Raw genomic sequence first — 27184 nt, forward strand, 5'->3', positions numbered from 1 at the left:
TCAGTGTGTGTGTGTGTGTGTGTGTGTGTGTGTGTGTGTTTTGTGAGACAGTGCAACTCGTAATGCTTCTCAGGCTGGCCTCTGTACTTGAATTCCTCCTTTCTCATCCTCCCAATTCTTGGATTATAGATATGAGCTACCAAACCCAGCTCTAGACCTTTAGGCTTTAGAATTGTTATGGTGATCTTACGTTTTTCAGTAATTCAGAAACCTTTTATTATTTTCAGGAGCTTGCTACAGTGTTCTGTGTGGCAAGAGTGGATGCTTTCCCTCTGCTACTTTAATCCAAAGAATTCAGATGAACAAAAGATAACAGAAATGGTATATGCCATATTCCGAATCCTACTGTACCATGCAGTCAAATATGAGTGGGGTGGATGGCGTGTGTGGGTGGACACCTTATCAATAACACATTCAAAGGTAAGTTGCATTACCAAAGTGTATTTGTAGCATTTCATATATCTGTAATTTTAAAAGTTACCTAGACAAAAAATTATATATTGAACATTTAGAGAAAGTATCAAATTGTTCTCTTAAAATGCAATGCAATGAAAACAAAAGACAATAAAAAGAATTTTGCCAATGTATTCAGAATCAAAATAATTTTCAAAATAATTTTATTTTGCTTAGTAAAGTCAAATCTCATGTAGGAGAGCCAGGAATTTATATTTTCAAGCAAATGTGCTCACTATTCTTTGAATTTGCGTCATTGGTACTTTGGCCAGCAGGTGGCACACTATATTCAGAGATGGGAGTTTTCAGCAGTGTGTACCCACTGCCTTACATATGAAACTGTAACCCCTCTGTACATCACTTTGACAATAAATAAATAATAACAATAATACAAAAGCTCTGTCTGATGCGTGCTATTAGTATTTTCATCAGTTAAAAAAATCTTTGGATTTTAAATAGGATGATCTTAGGAGAGGAACAGAGAGGCGCAAATGCCTATGTGTCTCTCATCATATAAAATAATATTTGTCAAAATGAAATCAAGGAAATGGAAATAAGAAGAAATAGTTGTTGGTTCTTAAAAGCTCCTAGTGCTTTTCTTCAACTTAAACTACTATTAGGTATTTATGTGTAGATTAAGGATTTCTTTCATTGAAATATTCTATACATACAAAAAGTGTGAAAAACAATGTGCCTACCAGTGTTTGTAAAATCGAGTTCCCTTCCCCAAAGGCATTGTCTGCTGCCTCTCCTAATCTTGGCTTGCTTCTGTATTTCTATGTCTTTCCTGTAGTTGTGTTTCTTTTTGAGACAGGGTCTCACTATGGAGCCCAGGCAGGCCTGATTTTGCCATTCTTCCACTTCAGCCTTTCAAATGGTGGGATTATAGGTGATACACCGTCATGCTCAGCTTTTTCTAAACTTTTACTACATGGTTATACATAATTTTTTTTTCTCGTGGTACTAGGAATTGAACCCAGGGCCTCAATGGCGAGTACTCTATTACTGAACTATACCTTCATTCCTTGGTAATTTTTCTTATATTTAAACTTAAGTGCTATCACAGTTGACATATTTGTGACACTTTTTTTTTTACACTACTGTTTGCATTTTTTCCCCATGATCTTTGTTCTTTTGGGATGGTTCCTAGATAATTTGTATTTTTGTTTGTTTCTTAGTGGTAGGGATTGAATCTTGTCAAGCAAACTACCCCTGAGCAACAAAACACCTCAGCCTGAAAGTCTGTATTTTACAGTAAGCTCCTAGCTGGATGTGGTGGCTCATCCTTATAATCCTTAACTACTGGAAAGGCTAGAACTCGAGGATTGAGATTGAAGCCAGTCTAGGAAACATAGTGAGACCCTCCACTCCTAATACAAAAAGCAAATCAAAGAACAGAAATAAAGTAATACCACTGAGTGTGGTGACACATGCCTTTAATCCCAGCGCTGAGGGTTAAAACTTAAAGGCCTACCCCAGATGCATGGTGAGACCCTGTCTCAAAACAACCACAGGAACAACAATAGCAACAAAAACAAAAACAAGTTCTTAGAGCTTTAAAATTAGAACAATGCTAGGTTTACAAAAACTGATTTTTCTAACTTTCATAAAATTCTCCACTTTTTATGTTCACTATATATATATATATATATATATATATAATACAGTATAGGATAGTAGAGAGTAATATATGAAGTATTAAATATACTACATAATATATTGTACTCTTTGAAAAGGATCATGGAGGGCCGAAGAAGAGCACCTGCCTAGCAAGCTCAAGGACCCGAGTTCAAATTTAAATGGACAACAACAAAAATAATAGGGGCTGGGAATGTGGCCTGATGGTAGCGTGCTTTCCTAGTATGCACAAAGCCCTGGGTTCAACTCCTCAGCACCACATAAACAGAAAAAGCCAGAAGCGGCGCTATGCCTCAAGTGGTAGAGTACTAACCTTGAGCAAAAAGAAGCCAGTAAGAAGTGCTAAGGCCCTGAGTTCAAGCCCCAGGACTGGGGAAAAAATAGCAAAAGAAAATGTCATGGAGAAAATCCAATTCATGACCCCTTAATACTTTTTTAAAAAAAAATTCATAAAACAAGAATCTTTTTGGTATTAATGAGAACAAGTGTCTGGTCCAGAGACTGTTGAAAGATATAATATGTACTATTGTGTTCTATTCTTATAGAAGCAGTGTTTTTTAGTCTCAACTTACATAGAAGAAAATTGCTTTTTTTTTTTTTTCGGTGTGTGTGTAGAGCTTTATTTTAAATTTTTCTTTACTCCAGTGACTTGTGGTTTTAAACAGATCTTAAAATTATTGTAAAAAAATAGCTCCTCTACGGAGAGGTCTATTGTGTTGACTTTCAGGCAAGTATAGATTTTGACTCAAGTTGTATAGTTTTATTTAGGATTACATTTATGAAGTATAGTAGATGTTGGCTAAATTTATTTTGAAGTCATTTTATCATAATAAAACTAGTTTTCCTAGTGTTAAAGTATTACTTGAGTCCCTAAGAGAACTGTACCCTTTCTCCACTAGTCCTTAAGAGTTTTATGTTGGCTCTTAGTTTCTTTTTCTCTTTTTTGTGCTGGTCCTGGGGCATGAACAAAGAGTTTGGGTGCTGTCCTTGAGTTTTTTTATTTTGTTTTTAGCCAGTCCTGGGGCTTGAACTCAGGGCTTGGGCACTGTCACTGAGCTGCTTTTGCTCAAGGCTAGGCCCTCTACCACTTGAGCCACAGCGCCACTTCCAGCCTTTTCTGTTTATGTGGTACTGAGGAATCGAACCCAGGGCTTCATGCATGCTAGTCAAGTACTCTACCACTAAGCCATATTCCCAGCCTGTCCTTGAGCTTTTTGTGCTCAATGCTAGCAAAAGACTCTACCACTGGAGCCACAGCTCCACTTCTGGACTTTCCTACCTGCGCTAAGTTCGAACTGTGATCCTCAGATCTCAGCCTCCTGAGGAGCTAGAATTACAGGCATGAGCTACTGGCACCTGGTCTTAATTTTTTTTAATTAAAAAATTTCAAATGTGAAAAACTAAAGTTGAATTTCTTAATATGGATTTTTCTTATGGTTAAAAGGTAAAAGGCAAAAGGCAGTTGTTTATCATGAAGTTTAGAAACGTGATTTACTTAGTGCCATGTTGGAATCATTTTTTCTTTTAAAATATCTTAAAATTGTTATTATAAAGGTAATGTACAGAGGTATTGCAGTTAAAAGAGTCAAGTAAAGAGTACATTTCTTTTTGGACAATGCTATCCCTTCCCTTGCTCTCTACCACTTTTTCTCTTTCATCCCTACCCACAAGTTTTATAGTTAATTTTCATCATAGTGTCTAGTGACTTCCACTGAAGATAACAATGAAGAAAAAAACCCTTTTATTTCCATTTCCTGAAGTTCATTTCAATAAATATTATTTTGTATGATCAGAGGAACATAGATATTGTGCTTTTGTGTTCCTTTCCTAAGAATATCCTCACTGTGTTGGAATTTTAAATCTTGCTTCTATTTTTGAAAGAAAATGGGCAACCTGCACTTGTAGGCTTTTCACATGAATATTTAATAAAGTTAGGGAAGGTTAAAGTGACTCAGTTCAGTAGGTAGTTGGTAGCATGTTAAAAAAATCTTGCTTTAATGGAACCAAATTTTCTCTTTAAGATTGTTTATTCTAAAGTATTTAAAGCATTTTCATGCATATTGATTCAAAGTGATGCTTAGTTTTTCCTTTTTTCCCCAATCATTTTTGAATCTCAGTTCCACAGATTTATAACAGAGTTCTTGATAAGGAATATACAGAACCACAGCTGCAGAATTGGACAGTGTTTGCAGAGTTACATCAGGATACATGCAGCTGCTATAAAAAGCCAAAGAAACTCAATTGCAATTTTATTGTCCAGTTTGATAGATTTCCTGCCACCTTTGTAGCAGGGAAGCTGTTTGTCACTGGATGCTGCTTCTCCAACAGCTGGACTAGATTTTATAAGCAGTAATAGGCTAATCTAGTGTAACTGGGCTGGGTGCTGTGTTGGTTACTTTGGTCTCAGGGTTTCAAATGTGTACATAGTAGTAACGGGGTAATTTTGTTGTCCTGTTTGTTATCTAGGTTTCATTCCTTTAATCCGTTTTTTAAAGTACTCAAGATAGACACTGTAATATTGTTAAATAATACCATTTTCACTTTGTATTCCAAAATGCTTTTAGTCTTTTAATTAAAATTTGAATTAAAAGATGAGGTAGTTCATGCCTATCATGTCAAGTAGGCAGGAGGCTGAGATCAGGAAGATTGAACTTCCAGATCAGTCTGGGCAAAATCTTCTCAGGACCCTGTATCAACAGAAAGATCTGCATAGGTATGTGCTTGTCATCCTGGCTATAGCAGGAAGTATAAGTGGAGGGATTATAGTCCATTTTGGCCTACGCAAAACTAAGACTTTATCTAAAAAATAACTGGACAAAAAGGACTGGAGGTGTAGCTCAAGCATAGTATGCCTGGTAGCAAGCATAAAACCTTGACTTCAAGCCCCAGTACTGCCAGAAACGTACAAAACCAAACAAAATAAAGCAAAACAAAGCTGGGTATTGTGGTTCATGTTTGAAATCATGGCATGAGGAGACTGTTTGAGGCCATCCTGGGAGATATATATGAACTCTGTCTTAATAACTCTGTCCGCCAGAAGTGTTAAGTCATTTAAGCTATTTGAATTGTAAGAATTGTCCAGAAATTTCCTTTTTCTAACCTAAAGCTAAAAATATTAGATGCTGTATTTTTTCTAGGCTCATATTGGCATAGGTAGAAGGATCTATGTTAATACTTAACAATACAGTTAGTAACAGTTGAATGAAATTATAATTAGATGTCAGGCACTGGTAGCTCATACCTGTAATCCTAGCTATTCAAGAGGCTGAGATCTGAGGATCATGGTTCAAAACTATGCAGGAAAATCAGTGCAACTCTTATCTTCAATTGACCAACAGAAAAAACTGCAAGTGGAGCTGTGGCTCAAAGTGGTGGAGAACTAGCCTTGAGAAAAAAAGCAAAAAGAAAAAGCTCAGGGACAGTGCCTCAGCCCTGAGTTAAAGCCCTGTAGCCAACAACAGCAACAAACCATAATGAGATTTCCCTGAAAATAGTATAATTATCTTAGACTATTGGAACTATCCGAGATTTTTACTATTGTTTTGAATCTGATGAAGTGGCTTAAATGTGCTTTCCAGTTAGTTTCTAGAGGAAGAAAATTGGGCAAAAGCATGTAGAGATCAGTTTTAAAAATTCTAATGAAATTTAAATGGTTACTTAAAAGCATTAAAAATATCATAAAATATAAACTGGCATATATTCCTGTGTGTGTCTTTATGGGGCCTATATGATAAGATTAAAAGCTACCTATTTTAAATTTCATAAGTCACAAAATTCCCATATTTCATAGGTTGTTAAGCATCTTATATTTAAGTGTTACAGTATCTGTGGTATTAACTTTGAAAAATCAAATAGTACTTTTTATTTTAAGGAAATTTAAAACTCACAGGTTTTTACAGTAGGAAATTGGAATCCAGTATAAATGCCTATATACAAAACTAAAATATCCCTCATTCAGACAGCCATGTATAATTGAATATTAACATTTTGGGGCAAGACCTTTAGTCTTCTGTTCTGTGCATAAGCATATACATAAATATAATTATTAAAAATTTGATTGTATTTATGCTGTTTTGCCATTTTAGTTCATGTAATGATATTATTTTTACATGAATTTTAATGCCTGCATATTATCTGGCTTATATAATTCATTATGGAGAAGTAAAGTTAAGAACAGAGGCTTAGAGGTGACATCTGAAAGCTATCAGACTATTTCTTTTTTTTGCCAGTCCTGGGTCTTGGACTCAGGGCCTGAGCACTGTCCCTGGCTTCTTTTTGCTCAAGGCTAGGTCTCTGCCACTTGAGCCACAGCACCACTTCTGGCCGTTTTCTGTATATGTGGTGCCGGGGAATTGAACCCAGGGCTTCATGTATACGAGGCAAGCATGAGGTCCTTAGGTTGAGGTCCTGAGTTCAAACTCCAGTGTCACCAAAAAGAAAAGTGAACTTCAAGTAAAATGACACCTTTGGTGCTATAGGAGAGAGAGAGAAACAAATCTTCCCTTCTGAAAGAATAATTTTCTTCTTTGTCTTTCATTTTAGGTTCGTTGTCTGGGTTCTTGGAAATTAGACTGATAAAAAAATAAGATTAGGAAGACAAATGCTTGCCAGTTTATTTAATGTAACTTCTTTAAACTCTTCACAAAGACATGGATACCTATAGAAAGTTATTAAACCTGTTTCTAATACTAAGAGTTTCTGAAAGTTGTAAAACCTATGTGATATAATGAAGTGGCCTGAACTGGGGAGCGGAAGACCTGTTCACCCCGACTCCCCGGGTGTCCCAGCTCCCAGAAATACTAGTGAACACCGCTCATGGAGTTTGATGACTTACTTCAGGAATGGAGGATGGGGAAGGCCAGAGGCCCTGAACATGCCATTTCTCAAAATTTTCAGCTTAAAATGTCATTAGCCAAGCCCCATACTTTAGGGCATTTTGTTCTGAAATCTGCAAACTATATACAAACAGACCAACACTTTTTGTGCCCCCAAAAGAAGCAGACACACTAAAAACAAATAGACCAAATGCAATTCCATAAAAGGCCAAAAGGCAGACAACAAACTTGGAAAGCCTTTTAGTACCAAAGTAAAACTAGTAGTCATGGGATGAGATGTAGCTCAGTAGTAGAGTCTTGGCTTAGCATGCACCTGGAGCAAGGTTCCTGGGTTTAACCCCAGCACCGTTCTCCCTCTCCCCTCCAAAATAGAGTTTCTGTTTCTAATTGAAATTGATAGGAAATGCAGTGCAGTAGAAAAACACACAAAGGAGGTGATCAGACACCCCACAGAAAATTGTGTACAGAAGATAAAAAGATGCATCCTATTTATTGTAAAAGAGACTGAAATGAAAACAATCCTGAACTAGATGACCAAGAAACATGAGGTGAAAAAGCTAAAGAATATAGTGGATTTGTTAAAAGTAAGCAGGAAAGTATAAGGCAATACTAGGAAGGATATGTGACAAATCATTAGCTGACTAATTGCCCCTACTTAAAAAAAATCATGGTTTTTAATAGGTGTGAATCAGTGGTAGAGGGATGCTTTTATACTGTGATCTATATTTGATTCATGTGAATATACTTGCTCAATTTTTTAAAACTTCATTACATGAATGAATGTATAGTGCTTATTATGAATGTCACTTGATTTCCTTATGGATTTGTTTCCCTTTGACCTCGAGCTTATAAAAATGTTATTCTCATAATTCATTCCCTTCAGTGGTTTGCTTCTGATACTATAATTGATAGCTTTCCAGGAAGTCTTGTGGAGGGCAATATTTAGCTTTGTATCTGGAGTATCTAAGTTAGTAACCCAGACATTTTGTATAAAGTCCATGCTTAACATTTAAAAAGGGTTAAATTTGTAAACATTTTAGAAATATGAATCAGAGAGACAAACATAATTCATTTCTTTTTCTTATCTTCTATTTAGTAAAGATGGGTGCCAATTAATTGGAAAGTAATGGCAAAAGAAACGTCGTAATTATTAGCTCATAAGTACCTTTAGTGGTTTATAGAAGTTCTTTCCAAACATTACAAACAGCTTATAGATTAACTATCAAATGATTGTGAAGATTAATGACTAGTCTTTTAGCTGGGTAATTTAGAACAATATCTGGTAATTAATTAGGAGTAATCAGTTTTAAAATCACAAATACCTTAAGGAAAACAGTACCAAAATGGATAACAACAGTGATAATTATATAATTGCTTCTTAGATTTCAGACAATTGAATATATTAAGGGAAATTTAAGAACTAATGAAATCTAGAATTTTAGAAGTATTTCATATTCTAAAGGTAAATGCTTTGCAATCTGTGGTTATATAATCTATTAATCAAATATGAATGTAGAATAAATATATTTTCAAATACTTGGAACTCTCAAAAATGTTAGTTCATTTGCTCTTTCTCAAGGTGATTCTGTCGGATACACTGTAGAAAAAGAATAAAACAAAGACATATGAGATTTAAGAACCAGTGCATGCAGCATAGACTATAGATGAGAGGGACCCTCCAGCATCAGAATGGAGAGAGATTCTGGCATGGCTGAGCTGTAGCAGACATAGATGGTAGTCCATCTAGACTGGAGCAATTTGACTCAAAAACCGACATGGGGGCAATTATGAAATGCTAGCAGCTTTTTTTCTCAGTTGTTGGGGCTTGAACTATGGGCATGAGCGCTGTCCCTTAGCTCTTCAGCTCTACCACTTGAGCCACAGTGCCACTTCTGGTTTTCGGGTGGTTAATTGGAGACAAGAGTCTCATGGACTTTCCTGCCCAGGCTGGCTTTGTACTACGATCAGATCTCAGCCTCCTAAGTAACTAGCATGACAGGGATGAGCTGCTAGCAGCTTTTATAACTTGGTTTTTAAAGTCTGAGGATAAATTTCCCACATGAACTGGGCCATAGTGTTAGGGATATTTGGCTTGTGTTGCCCATGTGCTGAGTTCTTTCTCTCCCATGTCTTACTGTCTCAATTCCTGCTGCCTGAGAATTCTCACTCTGCCCCTCCAAAAAAATGCTATTTTGACTTAGTTTTGGGGGTGGAGATTAGCCATGGTGAGCTTACAAATGGCAGGATAGTGATTTCTTTCTGAGGGAGGTGGGGAAGTTAGGGTGGACAGCTTGGGAGGAACCCATAGGGAACTGTGAGATACTGGTAATGTGTTTTTAACATGAGTGGTAGGAACATGGGATTGAAAAAAATACAGTTCTTTAGTCTGCATGTAGGTTGTATGTACTTATTTGTATTGATACATTTTATAAAATTGACAAAAGCCCTTCACTTGAATAAGATAAAGACTATTGAAAACTAATCTCACTCTATAACAGGGGTAGAAACAAATGGTCTATATTAAAAATTAATATAAGATGTAACTTGCCTTTCTTAGTAATGATATCTGTTGTATCAATGAAGAAGTAAATGACTTACCTGAAATCAGTAGTTCAAACAGTAGGTTAAAGGAACTCCCCCCCCGCCCCCCCATTCCCCCCCCGCCCCGCGTCTGTTATGGGGCTTGAACTCAGGCATTGACCCTGAGCCTCTTTTTGCTCAAGGCTAGCACTCTACCACTTGAGCCACAGCACCTTTCAGTTGTTGAGTGGTTAATTGGAGATAAGCGTCTCATGGGGATTTTTCTGCCCAAGTTGGCTTCATACTCAGTCTCCTGAGTAGTTAGGAGTACAGGTGTGAGCCACTGGTGCCGGGTCAATAATATGTTTATATTTTCTGCATTTGTTGTATTTTTTTCTGTTGTGTGTTTGGGGAGTTTGGGAGGGGCGAAATTCCCTTTGAGACAGAGATAGATATCATATAATGATGGCTTTAAGGTAATCTTTGGAGAGTATCGGTATTCTTCCATTTAACATGGGGATATGAGAATGTTCACAGTGTTGAATAAATAGTAGTGAGGTAAAAATAAAGCAAGGGAGTATATTGATGGATTAATTGAGACTCTCAGACCATTAGTGAACAATTCAGACTTGAAGATTATAGGGCCTTTGAGGAAGGTTTGGATTTTTTCTCCATGAGTAAAATAACTTTTATGTGGCTTAGTAAGATAAAGGTTTAGTAAGTATATTCAGTGCTGCTATAATAATGTGCATAATTAATTGATAGGACCTTTTTCCCCTTCTCTCCTGAGGGCAAATCATAAGCAAGTAAGTGTGCAATGCTAAGTGATAGTGTGCAATGCTAAGTGATATGTACGTAGGTCTTGGTTCAAGTTATAGAGACCAGTGTAATAGTGAATTCCTTTCATGTATACCTTTGCAAATAGGCTATGTTCTCTTTGGGATTTCATGCCATGCCATCTGTTATCATTAAAATTACTTGGCTACAATAAGGAAAGTTAAGTTTCATCTTCTTATTTATTGAATGTTTATTTGAAAAATTATTGAAAGTATTTAAATTTTACATTTTATGTGCTGTGCTCATTTTATGTTATACATTTTTCATCTAGGTCACTTTTGAAATATACAAAGAAAACCTTGCAACTATATTTAGGGAACAACAGGGAAAAGCTGATGAAGAAATAGGGCTGTGTTCCTCAAGTCCAGTTCAAACACTCACTGGCCTTAGTAGAGATGCTGATGGTTCAGTGGGGTCCCAGCCATCGGATAAGAAGGATTCTCCTGTCCCTCCTCATTTTACCAGAAATAGTGATGGAAACTTAAGTAGCGAGAAGGCAAGTTCAGCAGAATCCGTGTCCAACATTGAACTGCAAGTGCCTGATACATGTCATGAAGAAGGGAAAATGGGACAGGAAAACCAGGAGTTCCTGCATGAAGTCACTGTGGAAGAGACACCAACAAATGAGACAAATGATGCAAGTGACTTAGAGGCATCTGGTACAGTGGAACCTGTGGCTGTTTCCTCTGATTCTTCCAAGACAGCTGGCAAGGATTCAGTGGCCATCAGTGAACTGACTGTAAGTTCTCCTTCAGAGGAAGATGCTTCAGAGATGCCAGAATTACTGGAAAAGTCCGTGGAAGAAGATGATGATGACTACGTGGAACTGAAGGTGGAAAGCAGCCCTGCTGAGGAAACCAGTCTGCCCGCAGAGCTCCAAGATAATAGTTCAATGCTAGCTGCTTCTGAAGCCAGTGAAACATCAGACATGGTTAGTAGTGACCACAAATTAATAACTGAAGAGGAAACACCTGTTACTAAACAGCAACCTGATACCGAAACTGGAAGTTCTAGAGATTCTGGGTTTCTGACCATGACAGCATCAGGGTCTTCAGCTACCTCACCAGAAACTTCTGTTTCCCAAACAACTGTACAGTCAGACACTGATCAGGTGCTAGAGGAAGGGAAGGAAGCAACCAACTTGGCTGGAGACACCAAATCAGTTAGTGATAGTCCTAGTCAGATTTTTGAGGCTGCTGCTACTTCTGAGCAAAAGATTGCCAAGTTGGATGTTTCTAGTGTTGCTTCAGATACTGAGAAACTGGAACTAAAGGCCAGTACAAATACAGAAGCACCACAGCCTCATCGACATGTGCATGAGGTAAGTACATGCATCATCTCATTGAGGTGTATTTGCATTAAGTTAATATAGAGCAAATACATTATTTTGGGTTTGGTTGATATCCTATGTATCGTCATGTAAGTATAATGAATGTGAAGATAACATTCCAAATTCTTGCCTGGTACTTGGCAATTAACGTGAATTTATTGTGTTAGTGATCGAACCAGAGCCTCAGGCATGCTAGGCAAGTGCTCTGCCACTAAGCTACAACCCCAATCCCAGTGTGAGTTTATTAAATAGCAACCTTTATTACAGTTCTTAACACAGCAGTATCAGATCTTAACCACTTTAAGCTTTAGGAGTGGTGTAATACTGATTTATAAAGAAAATATTAGAAGCACTTGCATGTTGTTTATTTGACTAACCCAGTTATTCTACATTAATTTTGTAGTAAAATCTAGGAGCACATACATGCCAGAGTATACTTCTTGTTGCCAAGTTTGTGATTTAGCTTGTACCTTGAGATTTGAGATACATATGTGATCTAGAGGTGCAATGTTCTCTTCTGTCAATATCTCTCAGTGATGCTAGAGATAGTGATTGGTTTCATAGTATCATTTTCTCCTTGATTCTTTTTATTTTTTCCCCTCCTTTTATTTTTTTGGTTGATTGGTTTGTTCTTCACTGTATTGTTGTTTCTTTAGTCTTCATTAAGCCAATTAATAATGTACCTTTTACTTGAATTATAAATATTACCTTTCTTTAAACTAAGGTTAAAAAAATGAAACCTCCTTATTTCTTTATGAAAGCTACACAGTGGCGATACTTAACATGGCTCCATTCCAATTACAGTTGCACTGTGATAAACAATTTTGATAACTTTAAATGTACTAAAATATTAATGTTATTAGTCATTGATGATTTTTCTCTGATTTGGTTCTTTAGTGTCTTAAAATCTGAATATTTATTAGGTGAATTTCACAGAACCTACTGAATTTTTTACTTTGCTAATGGTTTTCTTTGAAGGTGAACTTCTTTTATTACTTAAAAATTTTTCTGTATTAGGTATCAAGGCAACAAGAGCAGCCAGGACAGGGAACAGCCTCCGATGCAGTTGGTGGACAAAGGAGGGATTCCAGATCATCCATGTTTCGTATTCCTGAGTTCAAGTGGTCTCCAATGCACCAGCGTCTGCTCACTGATCTCTTATTCTCCATAGAAACAGATATACAGATGTGGAGAAGGTTTGTCCATATGTTTAAAAGAAGACGTTTATAGATTTAAGTTTCTATTTTCAAAGACAGATTTAGGCAAGCATTTTGTAAGTTAACTGCAGACATTGGTTTAAAAGAAATTATTCTGCATAAGAGTTTCACTGAGTTAACTTATTTTCCATTATATGAATGGAAACCCTGTCAAGATTACAAAACATGAAAATTTGAAAGCTTTCTTTTAAAGGATCTGTTGAAAAATTTCATAGCATATTTTGTAACATGAAATTTACCATAAGGTAAGTATGCCAGATGGGGTGTTGACTTGAAGTACTAAAGAATAAAAATTTAAGTATCACCTTTTCTATGACATTAGCATTAGAAATCTTATATATTGTGTTGTTAGAGTTAGAATTTAATACATGCCTAATGTATTTATTTGTATTGGACTCCTAAAATCTATTCAAAATCATTTTAGGCTATTACTAAGGAAACAGTAGTAGATTAGCTGCACATTTAGCACCATTTCCCTCTTTAATTTTTTCCACATGACTTTTCAGTGAAGATGCTCATTCAAATCCCGCCTCCTCCCCCACCCCCCAATTGGGTGGTACTTGGATTTGAAGTAAGCTTTCTATTTGCTAGGCAGATACTCTGTCCCTTTAGCTATGCTACCAGCCCTTTTTGATCTGGTTGTTTTTAGATAGGGTCTTGCTTTTTCCCTCCAGGCTGGTCCAGACAGTGACCCCCAAATTTATACTTTGTGCCATCACTGGGGTAATAGGTGTATACCACCATACCCCAGCTTTTTCTGTTGAGATGGAATAATCTCACAAACCTTTTTTCTTTAGGCTGGCCTAGAACCATGATCTTTCCTAGCTTAGCCTCAGGTGCATGCCATTGCACCTAGCTGTTGGTTTAGATGGGGATCTCATGAACTTCTTTGCCCAGGTTAGCCTCAAACCACAATCCTACTGATCTCTATCTCCTAAGCAGCCAAGATTACAGGAGTAAGCCACCTGTGCCCAGCTTCAAGTTTTTAAATGAGATGCAAGATGATTAGTGCTTATGTTTTAGCTCTGAAGGGGGAGCATGGATAGTAACTGCTGGCATACAGTGGTCTACTTCTGAGGAAATATACACCTCCAAAGTAACCAGTACATCATTGTCTTTCCTCCATTGTGAAGATGAAGCAACAGCACTTTCTTATTCTCCTTCCCTCAAGTAGGCAAATTGTGATTTCCTTTCGTTAGCTTTATCAGTAAACATCATTTGTCTTTGGACAGCCATTCAACAAAGACAGTTATGGACTTCGTGAATAGCAGTGATAATGTCATCTTTGTACACAACACAATTCATCTCATCTCTCAAGTGATGGACAATATGGTCATGGCTTGTGGGGGTATACTGCCATTGCTTTCAGCTGCTACATCGGCTACAGTAAGGACTTAACTACTATATACAATTGGTGTGAACTCAAGAGTACTATGCATTCTTATTGATTAAAACTTGAATTTGGTGGTTTCTGTGTATCACAGCCACTATAGTTCAACATATTCACTATATTCAATTATAATTCACTATAATTCAACAGCAACAGAATCTCTTGCAGTTACCTGAAGGGATTTTAGAATTTGTTCCAGGAATGAAAAGGCTTAGAAAGAATACTGGTTTCTTAGGGATGACTCAGCTAGTGAAAAATGGTTGACAATGTTTTCCTGAATGTTCCCATTGTCCTTGTATTTTATATGAAATAAGTAAATGGCTCAATTGTGTTAAATTTCTGTAAGCGTGACTTTCTGTAAAATTTAGAAATTTGGGGGATATATCTGGTGAAATTAGATTTTTATCACAAAGTAGATGTATAAATATCAAACTTCATTCCTTACAGCATGAGTTGGAGAACATTGAACCTACTCAAGGCCTTTCAATTGAAGCCTCTGTGGCATTTTTGCAGAGGCTAATTAGCCTTGTGGATGTACTTATATTTGCAAGTTCTCTTGGCTTCACTGAAATTGAAGCTGAAAAAAACATGTCATCTGGAGGAATTTTACGACAGTGTCTCCGACTGGGTGAGCTATTAAAAACTATTAGAAATCTAACAGTTTTCAGTCATCCATACATTAAAATGAAAATTGACTTTCTTATTTTCAGGAGCAGGTATGGATACTCGTCAGATTGTCATATGTCTGTTCTTTAGTGGGCTATGCATAGGTTGGGTAATAGGGAAGATATAATTCGAAGAATCTGGCCAATATTTCCTTCTTCTCTTCCAGCTTGTTTTTGTCCCAAAATAATGCTGCTCAAGCTTTTGTGAATCACTAGAGGATCTTTTTAAAAAGGTGGATTACATCATAGGGACCCAGGGGGAGGCTTGAACTTGTATTCCAAGTCCTCTGTGATACTGAGTTTTCTTCTCTTACCAACACACATTGAGTAAAAAGGTTCTAAACTGATATTGCAACTCCGTCTTTATTCAGATAAGCTATGGCAATATTAAAGTACTTAATAAAATCATCAGTCCTCGGTTCCTTTGGAGCATTTCTTCCTTAGGTAAAAGTAGAAGTACTCAAAATTAGTATGAACCAACTTCTTTAGGAAAAGCAAACACATTTTTCTCTGCACAACATTTCCTCCTGTATCTAGTTGTAAGTACTGAGAGAGTTTGTTAAATGATTTGCTTATCAAATGAAGAGAGATGGTGGGAGAGATGGAAGGGTGGGAACCCTTAGGAGTATCACAACTACTGTATAAAAGTCAGATCAGACATAAGGCATCTGTGAAAATGTAACATTGTCAGCAGAAGACCTAAAAAATGATCTATTATTTCCGTACTTAGCAAGAGTATATGTTACATCACTAATAAATATGTATGCTGTATTTTTATGTACAATTACTATTTTTATTCAGGATGCCAGTTAAAACATTTTCAGAGTTAGGATGCTCTAAAAGAACTTGGCAATATAATTTATATAAGTTACTTTTTTTGGTGAGGCTCTTGAAATCAGTCATGTGCTTTCTAGTCATATAAAAAGCTTCTCTATTCAACGTTATTTTGTCCCTAATTTCCCTTTCCACCCTTCTTCATTTCAAGACCTTCAATCTAATGAATTTGAGAATTGGAATTACTATGTAATATCAAGCAAATCATATTTGTTTAAAATCAAATTAATTTCTAAATCTTAAGTGCCTGATTGGAGAACGTATTAAATTCTATTTTCTGTTTCCTACATTCTAGTTCTTTTATTGAAAACCAGTGAATATTAGAACTGGTAAAGATTCCTGTCAGTGCTATATCCTCTTCCAATCAATATTAGTATCCTGTGTCATTGATATAACTTAAGAAAGCCCTGGGGGCTGGGAATAAGGCCTGGTGGCGAGAATGCTTGCCTCGTATACATGAAGCCCTGGGTTCGATTTCCCAGCACCACTTGTATAGAAAATGGCCAGAAGTGGCATTGTGGCTCAAGTGGTGCTATGGCTCAAGTGGCAGAGTGCTAGCCTTGAGCAAAAAGAAGCCAGGGACAGTGCTCACGCCCTGAGTCCAAGGCCGAGGACTGGCCAAAAAAATAAAAAAAAATTAATTAATTAAAAAAAAAGAAAGAAAGCCCTGGGAGCTGAGTGCTAGTTGCCCACACCTGTACCTCTAGCTACTCAGGAAGCTGACATCTGAGCATCCAGATTTGAAGCCAGCCAGGGCAAAGAAATCTGAGAGACTTTTATCTCTGATTACCAGCAGAAAGCTAGAGGAGAAGATATGGCTCAAGTGGTAGACTGACAACAGTGAGCAAGGAAAAGTACAAGTCATTTGAGTTCATATCCTCAAACTGGCAAAAACAAAAAGGAACTTTCTAATTTATTTTCATTTAATGAGGGCAATAGTTTATTTTCCTAAACTAGTGTGTAGAACTGTGAGTTGCCTGCTCCCTGTACTCTTCCTTTTTTTGTTTGTTTTTTACATTTTTTTCTTATTGGTTTCATAATGAAGGGTTGATCTACTTACTATGACATACCTGTGGAACAGCAGTCTACTCTGTTTTTCTGGACTGGGCTGGGAATGCAGCTCCCTGGTAGTGCATTTGCCTAGCTCTTGCTGGGTTCTGTGATTCTGTTCCCTGTATTGTCCTATCTTACTCTCTCCCCCCACCTCCAAATAAAAAGTTAAATAAAACAAGATACCACAATGCTTTCATTTTCTGCTGATCATTAAGCTATACTGCTTCCTGTTTTTACCAGCACCAAACAGGGACAATCAGACAACAAATACCGCGTGATAGTTAGGGGCATTTTAGAATTTGCTGAAGTATTTTGATTACGGTAAAATCTTATGTAAATCTGATTGTGTACGATGATTTATATTAGCTCTATAAGCTTAACTGTATTTTTATATATCATAGTATGTGCAGTGGCCGTAAGGAATTGCTTAGAGTGTCAACAGCATTCACAGTTGAAAGCTAAGGGAGATGCAGCGAAAGGCCTGAAAACAATACACTGCCTGGTTCCCCTGGGGAAATTAGCAGCAAAGGTAAGATACAGAATCATTAATTAAGAAAAAACATCAACACCAAAAACATTCTCATCTTTCCCAATTAAGATCTTAAATTAATTTGTTTATTTCAATGCGAAGTTAAATAACTCTGACAGAGATCCTAAAATAGTTATTTTAGTGAGCAGAACAGTCAAATGTTTGTGTTTAAATATACAGTAAAGATTTGCTTATCTTTAATATTGTCTGCTTTTTCAAATGTTTGCTTTTCTTGATTCTTTGATACCTTTTCCTCCCAAGTATGTCAGTGCTTCTGACAAAACTCTATATTCCTACATCCCCTAAGAAGAAGAATATGTGGAAAAAAGTGGAATAAGGAATGTTATAGCATTCCTTTTTGTTCTTGGGATACTGTGCTTATTTATTTTTCAATACCTGTAATATGTATTTTAATTTTTATTTTAGAGTCCAGTAGACATTGTGACTGGTGGTATATCTCCAGTAAGAGATCTTGACAGGCTCCTGCAAGACATGGATATTAATCGGCTTAGGGCAGTTGTTTTCCGAGATATAGTAAGTTCAATTATTTCTTACTGGTACTCTCTTAGGTCATAGATTTTTTTTTCCTAAGCCAAAAATATGGGGAGTGAGAGTTGTTTATGATCCGAAGTATAAAGTAGTCCTGTAAAAATAGGCCTAGAAACCAATTTCTCCTGAGAATGATTTTAGACTCTCAGAGTACTACTACTGGACAAAATTATCTGTGTAAGTAAGTATATGAGAGTATTCTGTATATTAGAGCGATGTTACTGATAGGAAGAATGCAGTATTACACAGTGAGCAGTGTTTGTCTTTACATGAACTCAAGTCCTGCAACTCTTCACATTGTACATTTTCATTATTCTCATCTATCTTATAGATGAGGAATCTGAGTCACAGAGAGCTTTGGTAACAGGATTCTCACCAGCAGTCTTAACTCTGGGACTGGGTAGTATATTCCTTAGCTGAACATTTAATATTTTCCTTACAAAGATATGTCAATGTAGTAATATGTCTTAGTGATGAAGTGTTGCTCTCAATTTAATGTTTTTCTTTAGTTTTTATAGATGAAAAAATTTTCTTTTAGCTGATTTTGATACAGAATATGACCAATTTTCACATAGAAATTTTAGCATTATATAGAAAAAAATGAAGATATAAAAAATAAAAATTATTTGTAATCTCATTATAGGGAGTATTGTTAGTAAGTACTATAGAATACTTACTGCTCATTTAGTGTCTGGCACAGTCTAGGCCAACTTTTTAATTTTATTCTAAATTTACTATTACTTGAGAAGTCTTTACTTTTTAGGGTTTGACAGGTTGATTTCTTTTGTTTAAAATCATTAGTAAGTCTATTTTGAAAAGTTATTGGAACAGTGGTGTGTATGCAAGCACTTTTGAAGATGAGTAGTTAGATTAAACACAGAGTTCACAGAGATAATCTGTAGAGTCAGAAGGGCCTCTGCTAGAAGGCAGTTCAGTTTGCCCTTTTCCTTGGTGGCAGACAGTATATTTCAATCCTAGACAGGTAGTTGTCTGTGCTTTCTGTTCTGTTTCTGATAGCCTTATAATTCCTCCTGGATATTTGTAGCCTAATTTATGCTGTGATGTTTTATGTATTTAAATTTTGTGGTTGTGAGTAAAAAAACGAGTTATACTCATTTAGTTGTAGTTACTATTGGGTAATGTCAGCATACTTTATATGGCTTGAATTTAGTCACTCAGTTATTAAAGTTCATTTGTGGTTTCTTTTTCTCTGTTTTGAAAGTGTAAGTCCTTTGTTTAAATGCAGATTGTCAAGAGTCATCTTAATCTTTGTTTAGATGAATTTGTTAGTAAATTATCTTACTACAAATAATCTATTAGTTTCTTTTTACACTGAAAGATTATGAACATCTTTGTATTTAACTATTAAGCTTAGTGTGATGGTGCATGCCTGTGACCCTAGCATTCTGAGATGTCAACATTGAGGCAGGAGGATTGTGAAGTCTAGGCCAGCGTGGCCTACATAGTGAGATCCTGTCTCAAACAACAAAGTTAGGATGTGAAATAAGATTAAATGTGTTAGTTAATGATGATGGGAATAATTTCTTCAATTTCTTTCCCAGGAGGATAGTAAACAAGCTCAGTTCTTAGCTTTGGCTGTTGTATACTTCATCTCTGTTCTTATGGTCTCGAAGTATAGAGACATTTTGGAACCCCAGCATGAAAGACGAAGCCAGTCTTTTAAGGAAACGAGTAGTGAAAATGGGAGTGCATCCCTTCCTGGTAAGTTCACATATTTCATTTTGTGGTACCCGAAGTTCAAGTGAAACTTGACAGTGAAAACATTGGTTCTGGGACTTACATCTGATTTTGTATAAAAATGATGCATTTGGTTTTAATGTGTTAATTTTAGGTGTCTTTTAACAGATGTAGGGAAGGCAGTTAGCTAAAAGAGGATTTTTTTTTTTTGAGAGTAGATAAAATCACTAAGGGAATAAATGTAGATAGAAAAATATCAGAAGACTGATAAGGACTGAACTAAAGTTCCTCTAGTCCAATCATTTAGGTGGGAGAGAAGATATTTCATCATGCCATCACTTTTGGTTATAGATGTATTTGCTTAATATATTATGTATATTGTGAAACTTTTCATATATTGTGAAATGCCAGTAGTTTTTGCTTTTGACCATTTAAAAGTACAGGATACCTATTCAGACCAAATATACCTTTTTATTATTAGTTGTGAATATTTTAATTTGCCTTTTTTCCCCCTCTATTTATGGGTAAGATGTAGAAAACATACCAGCAGCATTCAGCTCTCTAACTCTTTCGTCAGTGGAAGAATCCATAGAAAGCACCTCACCTACTCGAAGGAGGGACTCCGGCCTTGGAGAGGAAACTGCTTCTGGCTTGGGCAGCCATGTGTCAGTTGCTCCACCAGCAGGCCCTGCAGGGGTCAGTGCAGGCCCAGATGCCATCAGTGAGGTGCTCTGTACTCTTTCCTTGGAAGTCAATAAGTCTCAGGAAACCAAAAATGATGGTGGAGATGAGTTGGATAACAAGGCAACGGCAGTTCCAGTTTCAAAAAATGTCAACGTGAAGGACATTCTTCGAAGCTTGGTTAACATACCAGCAGATGGAGTCACAGTGGATCCTGCCCTTCTGCCACCAGCCTGCCTTGGTGCCCTTGGTGATTTGTCTGCTGAACAACCTGTACAGTTCAGATCTTTTGACAGGTATATATATACACAAATATATGTAGTCTTTTGTTTTGCTATAATTATATTTGCAAATCATAAAAGATAAATAGGAATTCAGATTGACTTGGAATTTTTTATACCTTCAACATTAAAATGCTTTCCTGAGGGCTGGGAATATGGCCTAGTGGTAGAGTGCTTGCCTCATAAACATGAAGCCCTGGGTTTGATTCCTCAGCACCACATATATAGAAAATGGCTAGAAGTGGCGCTGTGGCTCAAGTGGTAGAGTGCTAGTCTTGAACAAAAAGAAGCCAGGGACAATGCTCAGCCGTGAGTCCAAGGCCCAGGACTGGCAAAAAAAAAAGTTTTCTTGACCCAAATTTTAAAAATATTTTTATTTTGTGGCTTATATGTTGCAGATTTTTATTCTCATACTAGTAAGGTTTTAAAAAATGATTTTGGTTGGGTGTGGTGGCTTGAACCTATAGTCCTAGCTAATACTTTGAAGCCAGCTTAGCATAAAACCTCCTGGGACTCTATCTTGTGCACACTTATCATTCCACTAACTCAGAAAAGTACAGACAGGATGGAGATCAAGGCTAGCCTGGGCATAAAATGCTAATCTGTCTCAAAAAATAACCAACACCAAAATGGCTGGCTGGTAGTGTGTCTGCATAGCAAGTTCAAGGCCCTGAGTTAAATCCTCATTGCTGTCCTCTCTGCCCCCCCCCCCCAAAATTGTATTGATAAGACATGTGTAAAATACCTTTTATTGTTTATTTTGGTTACAACTTACCTATGCTTACAAATGGCTACTGCTACTTCCTTTTTTACCAGTATATGACAGCCTTTGTTAAAAAAAAAAAAAAAATTGGAGCAGGGCGCTCCTGGTAATCCTAGCTACTCAGGAGGCTGAGATCTGAGAATCGAGGTTTGAAGACACCTGGGCAGGAAAATCTGTGTGACTCTTGTCTCCAATTAACCACCAGAAAATTGGAAGTGGAGCTGTAGCTCAAAGTGATACAGTGCTAGCCTGAGCAAAAGAGCTCAAGGACAGTGCTCAGGCCCTGAGTGTTAAACCCCCATGACCGACAAAAATAATTTTAAAAATTGATGAATCTGGATTTTAGTGACTCAGAAATTCAACAAGATATTCAGAATTTTATCAGCTGAAAAGGCTGACAGTAGATTCCTGACTTTGTCGATCCTGCTTCCTTAAGAAACTTTTTGAAAATTTACCTAAGCATTTTCTTTGTGTATTATAAAGAATGTATCCTCACTAAAATACACACTTAAAACATGTTAATTTTAGTGTATCCATATATTGAAATAAAGATTGAAAAGAAAAATATATTAACATTGATAATTGGTATACTACTCCCTTTTAATCTTCAAATATTTTCCGATTTCAATAATGGTTTCAATAACAGTCTTTGTAGTGAAAGAAAAGTGCAAAATTATGGTTTGCATTTAGTTCTTGTGTTTATTGTTTTTTAGTCTAGAAGAGCAATTCCTCAGTCTTTACTTGAATTTAGTAATCCTACAATTTTCAATGAATATAACAGGCAGTTTTAGAAAAATCTCTATTTTAGATTTTCCGAATGTTGCTTTATTATTAGATTTGGATTAATTCATCTTGGCAGTGTCATAGAAATCACACTGAGTATTCTTGTTACATCCTGTCAAGTGGTTTCATTGCTTATGAAACTCTTTCTGATTCCTAATTAAAATAATATTTTTCTATTTTTTTGGTAATGTAAAGATATTCCTTATAAAGAAATACAACAAAACCTATCATCCTCATCACATTTACAGTTCATTCATTTTACGGTCTTATAGCTTCTTGTTTTATTTAGTGGCTTGTAATCATTATATTTTTATTACTTTAGTTGATATTCTATTTCTTTCTTTTTTTTTTTTTTTTGGCCAGTCCTGGGCCTTGGACTCAGGGCCTGAGCACTGTCCCTGGCTTCTTCTTGCTCAAGGCCAGCACTCTGCCACCTGAGCCACAGCGCCCCTTCTGGCCGTTTTCCATATATGTGGTGCTGGGGGATCGAACCGAGAGCTTCATGTGTAGGAGGCAAGCACTCTTGCCACTAGGCCATACTCCCAGCCCCCGATATTCTATTTCTTGATTCTATGTTTTGGCCAGTGGTATTGCCAGTTTAGTTGACCTCAGTTTTCTTTTTGACACATTGCAATAATTTAACCTTTTCTTTGTGAATCTGTTTCATTTTCTTTGGCGTTGTTGTTGGACTGTACAGTGATATCTGTATGTTATTTTAGTCTTTTTCCTGTTTGAAGTTGGCTTTTTCCCTCTTCTCTCTCCTCCCATACCCTCTCTTTCATATTTAGACTTGAGTCATCTCCTCCCTAAGATAACTTCATTTTCTGTGTATGTAAATATTTCCAGATCTAAAATCAGAAAATTTCTAGATTCAAGCATTTCAGTTAAGAGTCACTCATTATTCAGTCATTAAACAGAGAAGGGAAAAGCACGATGTATCAGAATATGATGATAATTTTACACTGTCAGGGTACTGTACAAAATAGTACTGAGCGCCAGTGGCTCACGCTTGTAATCCTGGCTACTCAGGAGGCTGAGATCTGAGGATCGTGTTCAAAGCCATCCCTGGCAGGAAAGTCTGTGAAGCTCTTATCTTCAATTAGCCATGAGAAGACCCGAAGTGGGGCTGTGGCTCAACTGGTAGAGCACTAGCCTTGAGCTGAAGAGCTCAGAGACAGGGGCCCAGGCCCAGAGTTCAAGCCCCATGACACACACACACACACACACACACACACACACACACACACAATGTCATATATGTCATATATATGTATATATATATGGTCTCAAAAATATTTATTCCAATTAATGTATGCTAATAAGAAAACAAGTAGGGGATATGAAACAGGGAATATATACTGAACTGTTTATGACTGTTTATTTTCAAGATGGGATGTAGTATATGTTATATTTAAAATTTTTCTTTGTTTCAAATTATTTAAATTTGTATAAATGGCAAACTGAGTGGCTAGGTTTTTGAAAGTGAATGTATCCTACTAGTAGTAAAATGATTTTTAAATAGGTGACTAAAATTCCATACATTATTTAAAATTTTTTTTGCTGATAAATGTATGATTTATTGGTGCCTGTGTGAAATGTTTATTTAGGAAGCCATTCTTTGGTGTAGTACATTTTAAGGGATTTTATGAAATTGAAAATAGAGGTAATTTTGATGGTGGAATTTTTTGTCAGGATGTTTTGTGGTATTTATCTAACATTGTCTGGTAGAGTGCAAACTGCTCTGTTTTTCCCTTTCCTTTTCATAGCAAGAAACACTTTCTGAAAAACTTTTATGCAGCCTTGGGCCAGTATAGTATCTTTGGGAATTTCAAAGCATCCTTCTGATCATGTATTTATCTCAGGAATGCTGTGTCAGAAATCACAAGTCTCCTCATATCTTAAGAATTATCAACTTCCAAGCCATAGCTGGAAAGTTTAGAGTAACAGCTCCGTGAGTGAAACCTTGCTGAAAGGCTGCCAGGTTGTGGGCCTTTGTGAACAGAAAGGTGTTTGTGTTCATTCCCATGCCAAATTCTTGCTCTTATCTAATTCGGAGATCCTCTGTGGTGATTAGTGGATGCCAGGGATTTATCTTGATAAAGTTCAAGGACCAGTCTGCCTTTTCAACTGAATCCTTAGGGACTATAATAACAGGTTAAAATGTTCTTTTCTCTTGTAGTGAACTATTTGCATGTTAAATAAAATAGAATTTATGTGGAAGTTTGTGATAATTGAATTTCTGAGCCACATTTATCTGGAGGATACTATTGCTATTTATTTATTTGCTAATGGTTAATTGTTAAAAATATATTTTCAAGATCAGTGGTTTAGACTTAAAAAGGAAGAGATTAGTATTTCCATTTAGCATGTGAGCAATGTTAGGAAAAGTACTTTTTTGTCACTGGTTTGATGTGATAACACATTATAGTATTAATGAAATCATTCTTCAGAGTGACTAACACATACTAAGTGCTCATTAAAGTGAATTCATAAAGACTTCCAGGTAAAACATTATAGTTTTAATTCTTGGCTTTAATTGTTAGTTTGGAGAACCAGCTTGCAAAACTGGTTATCTGTCTTTTATGTTTTTTTAATGAAAAAAAAAAGGATTACTTTTTGTTAAAACCGGAAGTATGATTTTAGTTTGTTTCTTCAATAGAAACCTCAGTGCTGGGGGTAGACCTCAGTAGTAACATGTATGTTTAGCATGCACAAGGCTCTGACACCACAAATTAAGTTGGGAGAGGAGGATGTGGAGGAGGATGAAAGGGGGAGGGGAGGAGGAGAAGGGGGAGGTAGGAAGAAAAGGAAAGAAGAAAATGACCACCTTGATTTGTTGTCTAAGATGTCAGAAATATTCAGAACTATTCATAACATATTGCCTGCATATTTCTTCTAATGTATGTTGCATTTTCTTTGTTATTTCCAAAGATAATGTGAAATGCTTAGTTCTCACATGGTCAGTCCTAAGTAGTGTTCAGTTTAAACTCTTGTTTAAATAGTTTAAACTATGGAATTTGCACTTGCTAGTTTAGATGTATACTTAATATAGAAGATGAATATGAAGATGAATATGATAGGTTAAAGATTTCTTCTGTTGAACGTTTTTGTCTTTTACACTGTAACTTTATTAGTAAGGAAAATAGTAAAGGAAATATATCTTAGAATCTTCTTACTAATGTTTTTGTAACTCATCATTGCTTAGATTTTTAAAAAATTTTTATGTAGTCTAAAGCTGACACATTATTGTGTAACTTCTCAGAAGTAATGTTTGAGTCAGTTAATTCAGAAATTTGTAAATTTTTAGTGGTCTTTTATATACTTGTTACAGAGTTAGAATAAAAAATGCAGTTTTTTTCTTTATGAACAGATGTACCACCTAATTTTATATCTTGAGAATATTTATTACTCTTGGGGCTGGGAATATGGCCTAGTGGCAAGAGTACCTGACTCGTATACATGAAGCCCTGGGTTCGATTCCCCAGCACCACATATATAGAAAATGGCCAGAAGTAGCGCTGTGGCTCAAGTGGCAGAGTGCTAGCTTTGAGCAAAGAGAAGCCAGGGACAGTGCTCAGGCCCTGAGTCCAAGGCCCAGGACTGGTAAAAAAAAAAAAGAAAGAAAAGAAGAGAATATTTATTACTCTTGCTTGTAGATGATTATAATGAAAGATTATATTTAAATATTAGTATTGGAATAATATTGGAAAACTGAATTTTCTAAAACTATTGTAAACGTCTATGAATTGTATGGTAGATGCATTATATTTCTATAAACTTAAAAAAAACAACAACCGAAAACACCAATATGAGTCAGGTGCCCGTGGCTCACATCTGAAACCAGGACTGCAGTTGTAGCTTATTTAGCCCTGGCAGAAAAGTCTGAAACTTGCCAGGCACTGGTGACTCATGCCTGTAATCCTAGCTTCTCAAGGAGGTTGAGATCTGAGGATTGCAGCTGAAAGCCAGCTTGGGCAGGAAAGTTTGTCAGACTCTTATCGTCAATAAACCACCACAAAACCAGAAGTACTGCTGTGGCTCAAAGTGCTAGAGCGCTATCCTTGAGCAAAAGAGCTCAGGGCCAGCATCCAGGCCTAGAGAGTTCAGGCCTAGAGTTCAAGCACGCCCCGCCCCGCCCCCCCCACCCCCAAGAAGAACATTCTGAAACTATTTCACTGAAAAAAGCTTAGTGTGATAGTGCCACCTCTGTTATTCCAGCTAGGATAGGGAAGTATCAAATAGTTAGAAAGCAGTCCAGGCACAAAGTGAGACCCTAACTCAAAAATAATTGGTGCAAAAAAGAGCTGGAGGAGTGGCTCAGCAATAGAATGCCTGCTTAGCAAATATGAGGTGCTTAATTCAAACCTGAGTACTGTCCTAAGCTTTCCCCCCAAAAGTCAGTATAAGGAAATAGGTGAAAGAGAGGCTCTGGTTTTAGGCAAATGTAGATTGGCAGGGCAGTTCTATGATTTATTTAGGCAAGTTACTTTACCTTTCTGAGCTTTACTCTTTTTTTTTTTTTGGATTTTTTAAAATTTTTATTATCAAACTGATATACAGAGAAGTTACAGTTTCATATGTTAGGCATTGGATACATTTCTTGTACTGTTTGTTACCTCCTCCCTCATTCCCTCCTTTCCCTTCCTCCCCCATGAGTTGTTCAGTAGATTTACACTAAACAGTTTTGCAAGTATTGCTTTTGTAATCGTTTGTCTTTTTTACCCTGTGTCTCTCGATTTTGGTATTCCCTTTTAGTTTCCTAGTTCTAATACCTGTATACATGGTTTCCAATGTATTCAGATAAGATACAGAGATAGTGCAGGTACAACCACAGAAAGGGGATACAAGAGGATCATCAACAATAGAAGCTACGGTTTCACATCGCATGTTGAAAGTAATTACAACAGTGATATAACAGTCGTTTCCATAACATGGAGTTCATTTCACTTAGCATTATCTTTTGTGTTCATAAGGGTATAGCTATTGGGCTCTTGTGATCCTCTGCTGTGACTTGCCTAAACCTGTGCTAATTATTCCCTATAAGGGAGACCATAGAGTCCATGTTTCTTTGGGTCTGGCTCACTTCACTTAGTATAATTTTTTCCAAGTCCTTCCATTTCCTTACAAA

The 27184-nt window shown here is 36.5% G+C and overlaps 1 protein-coding gene across 1 annotated transcript in view; it reads left to right on the plus strand.

Annotated features, from left to right (window-relative positions):
- Window positions 1-27184, plus strand: part of Lrba (LPS responsive beige-like anchor protein) — a 417455-nt gene that overhangs the window by 79163 nt on the left and 311108 nt on the right. Inside the window, exons 21-29 of the mRNA XM_048333588.1 lie at window positions 228-420; window positions 10555-11604; window positions 12631-12809; window positions 14063-14216; window positions 14668-14848; window positions 17174-17301; window positions 17728-17835; window positions 19413-19572; window positions 20078-20525. Coding sequence (XP_048189545.1) covers window positions 228-420; window positions 10555-11604; window positions 12631-12809; window positions 14063-14216; window positions 14668-14848; window positions 17174-17301; window positions 17728-17835; window positions 19413-19572; window positions 20078-20525 — 2601 coding nt within the window. The remainder of the gene's footprint in view (window positions 1-227; window positions 421-10554; window positions 11605-12630; window positions 12810-14062; window positions 14217-14667; window positions 14849-17173; window positions 17302-17727; window positions 17836-19412; window positions 19573-20077; window positions 20526-27184) is intronic.

The sequence above is a fragment of the Perognathus longimembris genome, chromosome 24, assembly GCF_023159225.1.
Source record: "Perognathus longimembris pacificus isolate PPM17 chromosome 24, ASM2315922v1, whole genome shotgun sequence".
Taxonomy (NCBI): Eukaryota; Metazoa; Chordata; class Mammalia; order Rodentia; family Heteromyidae; genus Perognathus; species Perognathus longimembris.